This window comes from Tachyglossus aculeatus (genome assembly GCF_015852505.1).
Source record: "Tachyglossus aculeatus isolate mTacAcu1 chromosome 12 unlocalized genomic scaffold, mTacAcu1.pri SUPER_6_unloc_1, whole genome shotgun sequence".
NCBI classification, from domain to species: domain Eukaryota; kingdom Metazoa; phylum Chordata; class Mammalia; order Monotremata; family Tachyglossidae; genus Tachyglossus; species Tachyglossus aculeatus.
In genome coordinates, this window is record NW_024044828.1 from 7558360 (window position 1) to 7571315 (window position 12956).

At 38.0% G+C, this 12956-nt stretch overlaps 1 protein-coding gene across 4 annotated transcripts in view; it reads right to left on the minus strand.

The window, feature by feature from the left end:
- Positions 1–505: 505 nt before the first annotated feature.
- The window catches only part of PCLO (piccolo presynaptic cytomatrix protein), a 299418-nt gene continuing 286967 nt past the window's right edge, over positions 506–12956 (minus strand). For all 4 annotated transcript variants that reach the window (XM_038741414.1, XM_038741412.1, XM_038741411.1 and 1 more), the window contains 3 exons: positions 6356–6490; positions 5952–6097; positions 506–5195 (listed from right to left, as the gene is read on the minus strand). In XM_038741414.1, the coding sequence (XP_038597342.1) occupies positions 5055–5195; positions 5952–6097; positions 6356–6490 (422 nt within the window). In that variant the 3' untranslated portion in view covers positions 506–5054. The remainder of the gene's footprint in view (positions 5196–5951; positions 6098–6355; positions 6491–12956) is intronic.

Below are 12956 nucleotides of genomic sequence, written 5' to 3' on the forward strand. Positions count from 1 at the left end.
CCAGCTCCCAGAATGGCATATATTTAGCAGCATGGCTCAGTTGAAAGAGCACGGACTTTGGAGTCAGAGATCATGGGTTCAAATCCCAGCTCTGCTAATTGCCAGCTGTGTGACTTTGGGCAAGTCACTTAACTTCTCTGTGACTCAGTTACCTCATCTGTAAAATGGGGATGAAAACCGTGAGTCCCCCATGGGACAACTTGATCACCTTGTAACCTCCCCAGCACTTAGAACAGTGCTTTGCACATAGTAAGCGCTTAATAAATGCCATCATTATTATATCTTTAGGGAAAAGGCCCATGGAAAAGGGGTTAGTGAATTGCCATAGGTTTACAAAGGGAAAGTGGAGGGGTTTATGCAATCTATGAGGGTAAAAAAATGGTGAGCTTGCAAACAGGGTTGTCAGTACCCAAGAAAGGGATACTGGATTTATTCTTCTGGATGGGATTTAACACTGTGCTATTTCAAGTAAAGGTGAGGCATTCACTGAAGAAAAGAACGAGGATGGAATTTTCAATATTTATTAGTCAGACTGGGGTAAACAGCCTTTTTACAGCACAATTTGCATAAGTTTCAAGATACATCTTGTATACAATCACAAAACCATGACATGGATTTTTACATAGAATGAAAACTGAGACAGATTTACAAGTATTTTCTTTATACAATTCTCGTGTATTTTCATTTCAATTTATACAAGTTTTAGAACAAATATTTAAATATGTCTTCCAGAGATAATTTGGAGGCAAAATAAAAATCATAATACAAAAAAGATATTAACAAACTACCATCACTGCATGCGACATTCAATTTAGAAACATGACATTTTCTCCAAGGACTACTTTTTTTAAAATGAATTTTTTGTATGGGGAAGTGAAATCTTTCTGAACATGAGGTATGCTGTACACTTTTTAGATAGGATGACAGCACACACATGACTTGGTCATTGTAGAACACCTGAGCACGGCACTGAACAGATATACAGATACAGTCAAAAATGATATTCACATTCACATGCGGAATGCCAGACGGAATTAATAATTCAAACTTATCTGTCTTACAAAATGTATACCTATTTACAGGGTAACAAATTAAGAAACTGCTTTCTCAAATCACTACTATTAGTTAATGATTTTTTTAATTGATTTTTTTTAATCCCCAGTAACTCATTTATTTTAAAGAATGAAACAGAACATACACAAAACATCAAAATGCCTCTTATAATTTAAAGAGAGAGTATCCATTTTACGTATTTGTTCAAATCAGCCATTAAAGGCATCTAGTCATTTGAAATAAACAGCCTTATTAGCTGGATACTTTCATTGAGCTTTCTCACATTTCCATTTCAGTTTTATGTTTAACACAGATGCAATTCATTCTGCTATACACATATGTATATACAGATATAGATAAAGTTGGCAGAATTTGGGATATTAGACACTGTAGCAATGAAAATAAGTACTTAAAAATATTGTCAATTATGATTTAAATAAAGTAAAAAAATACTATAAACATCTTTATGATATCTTCATGATACTAAACAGCGGTCAAATAATTTCTATTCAATTGGGCACAATAGCTTTTTAATAATAGGTGCTTATTTATTTCATTATCACACCATCAACATCCCTGTATAAGTATCAATATCAGCTGGTTACCAGCTACAGTACTCCCCACAAGATGACAATTTTTTTAATATATGTGAATTCACAAAATTAACAGTTGATATTGTGAATGGCTTTATTTAATGAGATTAATTTAATGTAAAAAATGTGGGTAATATTAAAGAAGCAGATTTCATCCCTTCATTCTGCCTTGGATACTATCCCTTTAAACTGTAATTGTAAATAACTAGTTCACATTCACCATAGAAACTCCTGACCCTATTGCAGAACCAGGGTAAAACAACTTCTTGCTGCTGTCTACATGAATAAGATTAACTATGTTATATATCCCAGTCATGTGTAAACACTCACACTGTGCTTTTACTGCTACTTATTTCACCTTATTTCCACTGCACAAGGCCTTGAACCAAGGGGCAACTTCAATCTCTGTTAACTCAGTGGGCTTGTGGGGAAAAAAGAAAAATTCCTTTGCTATTGTACATGGATAACATACACATTCAGAAAGGAGTGATGGAATATATCAATCTAATATAAAATAATTCAGAAATCACAAGTTCTGTTGACATTTCCCTGTAATCCGGCCCCAAGATTAAGATCAGATGCCAAAAAATGTAGACAGACATATTCTGAAAAATATATGTAAAAATGCTGAATCTTATTTTTGGTTGAAAGTGAAACTGTGTTGTTTAAAAAGGGCTGTTAGCATCATTTAAAAGAAATGCACTCAAATGTGAATCCATGTTGCATAGAATAATTTCAGCACACCCTATACGTTTGGTCAAATATAGACTTGGCAGACTTAAAAACCATCTTATTATCTCTGAATTGATGTGGACATATAAGAGGCCATGTACTAAAGTTAAACTCTGTCTAGTTTCATAGTGTTGATGCCTCAGCCCCAGGTATACTTTTTTTAACTGATGGGCAGAGTAGGTGGGAGGGCAATTCTCTGGTGATCATCTGACCTTACTCAGGAGAATGCACCTCAAGTGAGATGTTTGATCACTCCTGGGAATTAATTAAAAAAAAAACATGGGGCCAGAGTATAATGCCAAATAGTTTCAACTTTGTCCTAAGACTGAGCCTTCTAAGGGAAAGTAGCAGAAGTATTCTGTATCAGAAGGAAGGTTGACAAATGTACTTTTGCAAATAAGGATGACAAGTTTCCTCATAACTGATCTAGGAAGAGCTAGCATCTGCTGAAGATTTCCATGGAAACAGCCACCATGCCTTGCTTATTAGAAATAAATTCTTAACAATATCAAAATTTCAGGTGATTTTTCCATAAGTCCCATTTTACAAATGGCTTTGGAAGTTACATTTTTCTTTTTTCTATGCCACTATGGAAAAAAACAAACAGTGGATACTTAGAGTTTCATTAGGGGAAGAAGGTGGCAGTAAATGTTTTTTTCTTTCAATAAATAATATATGTTCTTTATAAGTAATATGTCCAGGCAATTGATCTTGGGTGCTATACATTTGCTTAGGACCTCTAGTTTCAAAAGGCTAAATTTATAGGGTGCTTGGGTTTCGATGAAAAACACACGGATTCAAAATTTCAGTATTCCCTGTGACTCATACTCTACTCAAATGGACCTGTAATCTTTCATTGGTTACAAGCCTTGCAGGGTTGTGATAAGATGTGTGCTTAGTTAGCCCTTAAATTCACTGGTTGAAGGGGACAAATGGAGTGAGGAAAAAAGCTAAATACTGTGAATGAAGACTGGATTGCTTTAATTGTGGCTCCCCTTATCATCCATCTGATTGTATTTTCCATTTCCCACTCTTCAAATGGGTGAAAGAAACCAAAAAAAAAAAAAAGAATGGAAAAAAACTCACTTGAAACGATTTTAGCTTTGTCTTCTTATGTGATAATAGTTACCTTTGTTAGAAAGAGATGTGAATGCATTTTACCTCATATATACCAGCCTGGATTATGGGACATATGATGTGATCTGCTTAATGAAACTAGGAGGAAGCATTATTTTAAAAATCTTCTGTAGGATGAATTAAGCATCTCTTTCAGAGCAGCTCAGTCCTTGATCAATTTGTACTTTCTAAATATTAAAAACAAATGATCCTGTAGCAAGAGCAATAATCAACCCATGTAGCTTTACATGAATGATATTTTGCATCTTCAAAGTTTAAAATTAAATTGATCCCCATTTTCATTTTGATTGATTTTAAACATGATCAGAGTGATTTTATTTTTCATCTGATAATGAAAGAAGTTAGAGATTGGCTAGACTCAACTAGAAAGGATTTTCCACCAAATCCAATGTTTATAGCCTGGAAACTTAATTCTATTTTAAAAACACAGATATATTCTAACATCCATTTGAAGGGAACTATCTACAATCGTTTACCAGAAGGGGAATTTTGATAACTCTTGAAATACACCCATGAATATAAATTATATAGGTAAGATAATTTTTGTTGTTGTTGTTTTAGAGGAAGGAGGGTCACGTTTCATTGGTCTGAGATTCCACAAAGATACTGTCAAGCTTCCTAGAATACACCACATTAAATATAGGGTTTCTAGTACCTACAGGTTATTTTCCTATATGGTTGGATGAAGTCTTAAAAAAAAATATTTTACAATGCAGTGTAAATCCTAAAGCTTTTGAGGCAATAATCCTAGTCTGAAAAACCATAGCTTCCTTTGCAAGATAAATGCCATTTATTTTATCTCATTCCATTGCATTTCCACCCTGACCTAGCTGCAGAACAAACTATTTCAACCTATATGGGGTAGAATTTCATTAATGTGCTTTCGTCTTCTCTGATTGAAGAACCATGCTTTTTAGCCCCATTGCTACATGCAGAAACAAAATGGAATCCCTAGGAGCCCAATCTCTAAGATAACTTTCCTTTCCTTTTCTTTTTTTTCCTTTTATGTTTCCACTCAGCAGGGATTCTGTAATGTGAATCCTCCAGTATCATCTCACCAGTAAATGATTGCAGAGCTTAAGGTATAGAAGGACAATTTTTACACTTAAGAAATATTTGGAAAGTCAGTCTTTGCTTTTACTCAAGTGCTTTTGAATAAAACGTCTTCTGTGTATTGCACTGAAAATCCCATTATTCTCTGAACCTCTGCTGCCAGGTAGCAGACAAACTTGTACAAATATCCCTACCTTAAACATTCAATATTTCCTTCACAGTTATTTTCTTAGCGGTCCATAAAAACTCCAACTTCACAGAACATCATTATCTCAGAAACACCCAAACTTTATGTTTGAGGCCTGGTCTTTGGGCATTTTTCAGCAACGACAATTGATAAGGCTGTAAAAGTATTCTGTGTTGCACCATTGCACCCTTTTCCTATTTTATTTTCTAGTTAAACACAACAGTACCGAAGTAAAGTTTTGATAGGGTGCTAACCATAGCAGACTGATAAGTTTCCTTGCCCTAAACAGGCACATGCCTTCAATGTGTTTGAGTAGGACTGACCAAGAGTTTGTGCCAGTTCACAATTCTTTTCCTCAAATCCAATTTATCAAGCCAGATATAAGCTTCACCAATCAGAGTCTTTTTCATAAACTTCCCTCCGTTGGAGACAAGCAATATCTAGAAAGAGAAAGTCAAGATGGTGTTAATTCAAATTTCATCATCTTAAAAGAGGCGTACTTTATCAAGGAATAATTAAGGAGGAAAAAAATCACTTAAATCACTCCTAGTTCTTGAGATAAGATTTTTCCTAAGTAGGATATCCCAGCCAAACAGTAAATTGAATTCACTTTTGGCTTTAACTTACATATTGCTGTTATTAGGAAAGAGCTGTATTAGAAAGTATACTTATTTAAATTGTTGATGACTTCACATAACTACTGTTCGGAGTCCAAAGTTTTGATTTTCCGAACTATCCTTGGTACAAATGCAGGCTGATAATCTTCTTTTACCAAATAAATATAAGCTAATTTAGATTTTAAACACGCTTGGGCAGAGATTTTTGTCTTCTACTGCAATCTCGCGTACTCTGCAATAATACTCTGCAAGGAGTAGATAGTAAATACTATGGATTGATTGACAATCTGTGATTTAACCCAAAGAAATAAAAGCTCTTTCAATATGGTGTTTTAACTGAGTGGTTTTTTCACAGGTGCTATCTTAGAAGATCTTGGGTTCTTTGCTGGTTTTATGGCAAATCCAGAACTGCCAATATCCACTTTTGTCTATGGAACTCATTTGCTGAATCATTATACTTCTGCTATAATTTGGGGCCCACTTTTTTGGAATCTTCACTCATGCAGGGAGAGAACATTCCCCCAGTACTTTCTGTGTGTCCACAATGACAGGGTAAGTAGGTCATAAGCATAGAGGTACCTGAAGAGAATGACCAGCAGGACTCAAACTGAACCTAAATGTTTCATTAAAGGAAGGCTCTCGGTCATGGCGACACACCCTAGTCTTCTTTTTAATCACTCTTTTCTGGGTCGAGATGTTGATCACATAAAGCTTCACATACAAATCTGTCAACAAAAATGCAGTTCATTACCATAAATGTTGCTTAGAAACACTCATCACTGTCATGTTTGATCACTAAAAATGTCCTATTTTCTTCTTAAAATATCACGGCAAAATTTAGTCCTGGATATATTGCCTAAAATTCACAGTAAACTAAAAGGCTTAGCATGAGACATTTTTTGAGTTTCAAGAGAATGTTCGCTAATGTCAACCTCAATGTTCTCCTTGATGGAACAGAAAGTTCATCATTAAAAGGTAGATACCTGGTAAATGATCAGGAGATTTAAATTTGTATGTGATGTTTCTGCATTGGAGTATCTCAACTATTAATTGTTCTCCATCTGTCTTCATTTCCTTCTTCAAAGCAATCTTAATTTCTCCCATTACCTGGGTTTTGCCTAGATAAACAAATAGAAACAATCCACTTCAGTTAGAGAAAAGATGAGCTCTTCCCATTAAGAAGCCCAGATAAGAGGCTAGAATGGGAAAAGGTTTCATTAAGTGATAGGTCAATCAATCAGTGATATTTATTGATTGTCTACCAGGTGTGCAGCACTGTGCTTAAAGCATTTGGGAGAGTACAACAGAAGCAAAAGTTATAAAAATAGATTTAATAATGCCTGCCCTCTTGGAGCTTATGAGTGGTAATGACACAAAGACTGATACAAAACACATTCTCTCCCTTTTTCTCCTCTCCCCACATCACATATATTTGCCCTGACAATGACCACAAATTATAATGGAAGTCTGGTATGAAGGGGATGAGACAATTGGGTATGATTTGTCCCTGCCTTTCAAAGTCATCTTTTTCAACCTCTTTCCACTAATAAATATGGAAATTGGACTGCCCAGTTTCCTTAGCTAATGTTTATTCCTCAGATTGTCTCATTACAACTATCCTATTTGAAAACCTCTCTCAGAAAGTTGGAGACAGGATGTGATGGCTTTCAAAGCCAGCAAGGAAGCTTGCTTTAAAAGTTATGAAAATAGATTTAATAATGTCCAGAGAGAAGTGTGTAAGTGAAATGGAGTATCTATTTAGAATAAAGTCACCAGTATGCCTATTTCTCACTAACATTATGCTCATTTGAGAATCTCAGGAATGGAGATATTAATGTCTGTGGTTGCTGCTATCAGGTTGCTAAATTTTTCACTTTTTTTTTCTAACTGCAGATGTAATCAGGCCTCAGTGACAGGAATGAACTTCTACATTTAAAAATGAATAAATGATGAAAATGACGTGTTAAGCACTTGCTGTATGCCACAGTGCTTATGTAAATATCTTTAAATTCTAGATTGTAAATCATTTATTCATTCATATTAATTACTGCATCCCCCTCTAGACTGTAAACTCGTTATGGGCAGGGAACATGAGGTGAAAGCCCCCAAACTTCATCTCCTCACATATGACCCACATCTTCAGTGGTGGCTGATACTTACCATGAAAATATGTTTTGTTGAAAAAATAATCCACAGCATAAAGAGGGATGGGGCATATGTACTTTATGATTCTATTTTCAGTTGGAACAAGTTGTTTTAATAGAGGTTGAAAACGGCCTGTCTAGTTTCCTTAGCTATATCTTATGCCTCAGGATATTTCCAAGATTTAGCTCCTTTCAGCTAAGTCCCATTTCATCTCAAAACCAATTTTATTTCTTCCCTATTTTCTGAGGTTTGAAAAACATCTATTAAAAAATAATCCTTCTGAACCAAAAACTGGATTGCAAGGGTTCAATTCAGGTTAGGGAAAGGTTTAAAGTGGATTAAAAAGAAAAATAGAGAGTTATTTTTGAAGTCTTGAAGCTTAAGAATAATAATATTTTGGAATTAAAGAGATGTAATTAATATTTATCCATCCACTTTGAAAATTTTCCCAAAAAACAGGAATTAAAATTAACTAGGATGTTCCTACCAAAATAAGAGCATATACTTCATGTGATTTTGACTTCCCGAGTTTGCACTAAGGAAAGGTATTTAAATTGACTATATAAGGAATTTAAGTAATTTACAATAGCATCTTGACTGGCATAGTAATTCATGAGAAGCAGCATGGCTTAGTGGAAAGAGCCTGGGCTTGGGAGTCAGAGGTCGTGGGTTCTAATTCCATGCTGCCACTCGTCAGCTGTGAGACTTTGGGCAACTCACTTAATTTCTCTGTGCCTCAGTTACCTCATCTGTAAAATGGGGATTAAGACTGTGAGCCCCATGTGGGACAACCTAATTGCCTTGAATCTACCCCAGCGCTTAGAACAGTGCTGTGCACATAGTAAGCACTTAACAAATACCAACATTATTATATTATTTTTAAAAAGTGTTTTCATATCAATGATCTCATTTTATCATCACAAGAGCACTGTGGAGTACAAAAAGGTAGATGTTCTTATCCCTTTTGTATAGAGAAGCACCATGGCCTCGTGGACATTTGGGACATGGACTGTGTCCAACCTGGGTAGTTTGTATCTACTCCAGTTCTTAGCACAGTACCTAGCACATAATAAGTGCTTAACAAGTAAGTACCCTAAAAAAGAGAAACTGATGCACAGAGAGGTTAAGTGACTGGCTAAAGGTCACACAGCAGGCCAGCCTCCCTGACTCCCAGTACTGTGCTCTTTTTATTAGACCAGTAGGCCTTTTTGCTGCAGAATCATACCTCCTCCATAAAACCTTGGGAAAGCTTTGGTAGCTGCTTCTGTAGTAGTCCCTGTGGCTGTGACCATCAGTTAGTAAATCACATCTAATGAGCACTTACTACGTGCTAGACATACTGTGTGTTGGGATAGATATAAGATAATCACGCTAGAATAGGTACATGACCCACATAGAACCCACGTGTGGGGAATTTGACTGGTTCAAATCCTTCAAATCCTGTTCTGCCCCTGCCACACATCCACCATCGTGCTGCCCCTCAAGGAGAAGCCATGAGCAGAAAGGATCTTACCCAGGCGTGCCCTATCTTGAGGCAGTATGCGAGAATTCATTCATTCATTCAATCGTATTTATTGAGAGCTTACTGTGTGCAGTGCACTGTACTAAGAGCGGCATTTGTTAAGCACTTACTATGTGCCAAACACTGTTCTAAGTGCTGGGGGGATAACAAGGTCATCAGGTTGTCACACATGGGGCTCAGAGTCTTCATCCCCACTTTACAGATGAGAGAACTGAGGCCCAGAGAAGTGAAGTGACTTGCTCAAAGTCATGCAGCTAAGTGGTGGAGCCAGGATTTGAACCCATGACAGCTGACTCCCGAGCCCAGGCGTCCGGAGCGGCATCCAGAGCAGAGCCAGACAGTTCTGGGCCGAGCAGTCCATGGGGCCACTGAGTCCACAAGCCAGCGATCACCAAGGTGATGGCAGCATCCTCGCTGCCAAGCAACGGTGGCTCGGCTGGACCGGGGATGAGGGAACTGAGGCTCAGAGAAGTTAAGTGGCTTGCTCAAAGTCACACAGCTGACAAGTGGCAGAGCTGGGATGTGAAACCATGACCTCTGACTCCCAATCCCATGCTCTTTCCACTGAACCACGCTGCTCCTCTAAGAACAGTGCTTGGCAAAGAGTAAGCGCCCAACAAATGCCATCATCAATACATCATCCTCTGCCGCTAATCTCCTCACCCTGCCTCGTTCTCGCCTGTTCTGCCATCGACCCCCGGCCCACGTCATCCCCCTGGCCTCGAATGCCCTCCCTCCCCACATCCGCCAAGCTAGCTCTCTTCCTCCCTTCAAGGCCCTACTGAGAGCTCACCTCCTCCAGGAGGCCTTCCCAGACTGAGCCCCCTCCTTCCTCTCCCCCTCCTCCCCCTCTCCACCCCCCCGGCCTTACCTCCTTCCCTTCCCCACAGCACCTGTATACATGTATATATGTTTGTACTTATTTATTACTCTATTTATTTTACTTGTACATATCTATTCTATTTATTTTATTTTGTTAATATATTTGGTTTTGTTCTCTATCTCCCCCTTCTAGACTGTGAGTCCACTGTTGGGTAGGGACTGTTTCTATGTGTTGCCAACTTGTACTTCCCAAGCGCTTAGTACAGTGCTCTGCACACAGTAAGCGCTCAATAAATACGATTGATTGATTGATTGATTGATTGATCATCATCATATCCTCCTAGACTGTGAGCCCATTGTTGGGTAGAGACTGTCTCTATACGTTGCCGACTTGTACTTCCCAAGCGCTTAGTACAGGGCTCTGCACGCAGTAAGCCCTCAATAAATACGATTGATTGAATGAATGAATGAAAATACAATTTGGCAGCAGTTAGAGACCGTCCCGAATGTGAGGGAGGCAGCCATTTTGTAGGACCAGCATCCTCTTCCCTGTAACACAGCGGTGTGAGTTATGTGTGCACACCTGCTGATTCAGACAATCAGAGGCCTAGGAGCCAGTGCCCCAGACTTACTCTATATTCACCTATCGATAAGACAAGACCGAGGCAAGCAGCGTGGCCTCGTGGAAAGAGCTTGGGTATGGGAGTCTGAGTCACCGGGTTCTAATCCCAGCTCTGCCACTTGTCTGCTGTGTGTCCTTGGGCAAGGACTTAAGTTCTCTGTGCCTCAGTTACCTCATCTGTAAAATTGGGACTAAATCCTCCTCCCATGTGGGACAGGGACTGTGTCCAATTTGCTTGTCTTGTATCTATTCTAGATCTTAGAACAGTGCTTGACACATAGTAGTTGCTTAACAAATACCATGAAAGGAAGATCAATGATTTTGTAATACAGAAGGAGGACTTGGATTAATTACAAAGAACTTTTCTGTATTAAGTTATTAAGTGTTTATAATCTCCTTCCCTCTGGACTTTCCAATAAACAAAGAATACCATTAGTCTGGAGAATGAGCTTAAAAATATAGGAAAGTCTCTCCTGACTCTGTGATCCTATTAAAAAGAAGTACTATCACTTTTAGGTTACTTTTAAACATTTTGCGTCTGTGAAAATACTAAATTTCTATTTTCAGAACCAAAAAAATATAACCTGTAATTCTTTTTAAATCTCAGGAGGATCCCAGTTTGGCAAAGGGTGAGGATGCCATTAAAACCTTTTTAAAAATGATATTTTATACAAAGACAAAAAATCTAGAAATAATGTAAATTTAAGGGATCTGTGAAAGTAGGACAAGCCTGGAAGCTATTTTTGCAATCTTTTATATAAAGAAGGTTTTTTGTTTGCTTGTTTGTTTGTTTTACTAAAAGCAGAAGGAACATCATTTGAGGAGAAAAATAGACTTTCTGGTTAGTTCGCCTTATTATCTTTGACTATTTACTTCTTTTGAGAAAGCAATCTTTAACAGTCTTGGTGTGATTGAAAGTAACAATGGGAGGCTTTTGTTTGTTTGTTTTTTGCCAAAGTCTTACTATGGGAATATCTACTACCCTGGGGAAAAACATGCTTGCCATCAGCATTGTTCAATCAATTTATTGAGTGCTTACTGTGTGCACAATACTGTCTTAGTGCTTGGGAGAGTACAATATAACAGAGTTGGTATACGTGTTCCCTAACCACAATGAGTTTTGAGTCTAGGGGATTGTTAGGGCAATCTAGAAGAGAGAGATCATTATCATCTGCATGGAAAAACAAACACACACAATATTGATTTTTAAGTTGTGTGTATGTTTTTTGCTTTTCTTTTCCATTCTTTAACTTTGTTGTTGATAATGTAAGCCTGGAACAAAGGGCTTCTTGGACTAAACAGAAAGGGGTGTGTGTGTGTGTGTGTGTGTGTGTGTGTGTGTGTGTGTGTGTGTGTGTGTGTGTGTGTGTGTGTGTGTGTGTGTGTGTGTGTGTGTGTGTGTGTGTGTGTGTGTGTGTGTGTGTGTGTGTGTGTGTGTGTGTGTGTGTTTATTATACGTGTGAAGCATTTATTACATATATTCAGTCTGTCACCAAATCCTGTAGGTTTAACCTTTATAACATCACTAAAATCCATTCTGTCTTCTCCATCCAAACTCCTACCACAGTGATCCAAGCACTTATCCCACCTTGACTACTGCATCAGCCTCCTTGCTGACCTCCCTGCCTCCTGTCTCTCCCCTCCCCAATTCAAACTTCACTCTGCTGCCCAGATCATTCTTCTAAATAAAATGTTCAGTCCATATCACCCCACTCCTCAAATACCTCCAATGGTTTTCCATCCACCCCCATACCATACAGAAACTCCTTAGTATTAACTTTAAGGCACTCAATCTGGTCCCCCCATCCTACTTTACCTCACTAGTCTAACAGTGCAATCCAGCCCGCATACTTCACTCCTCCACCTACTCACAGTACTTCCAACTTACCTGTCTCACTGCTGATCCATTGTCCATACCTGCCCTTTGGCCTCCCCCTTCATAACCAACAGAACACTGTCCTTCCCATCTTCAAGGCCCTACTAGTCAATCATATTTATTGAGCTGTATGTGGAGAGTACTGAAATAAGCACTTGGAGGAATACAATATAACAAAAGACACATATATCTCCTCCAAGTCACCTTTCATACCAACTCCTCATTTCCCTACCCTTTTTATCCTCACCTGTGCATTGCCTAGGCACTTGGGTGTGACCCTTGTAAGTCCATATAATACTATTTACCTCACTTCCAGCTCCACAGTATTTATGTGCATATCTTTATATTCTGCCATTTCCCCTAGGTTTCATTTATTTTAATGTCTGTCTCCCCCTGCAAAATGTAAGCTTCTTATGGGAAGGGCTCATGTCTACTAATTCTACAGTAAGTACTCAATATATACCAATGATTTTTTGATTGCATAGGGCATCCAGGTCTGCAATTTAACTATGACCCCTGGATCTTGATTAGCTGTGTAAAGTGGATTAAAACCAATCTCCATGCCCACTTCATTTTGTACTTTGTAGGCACAGAACC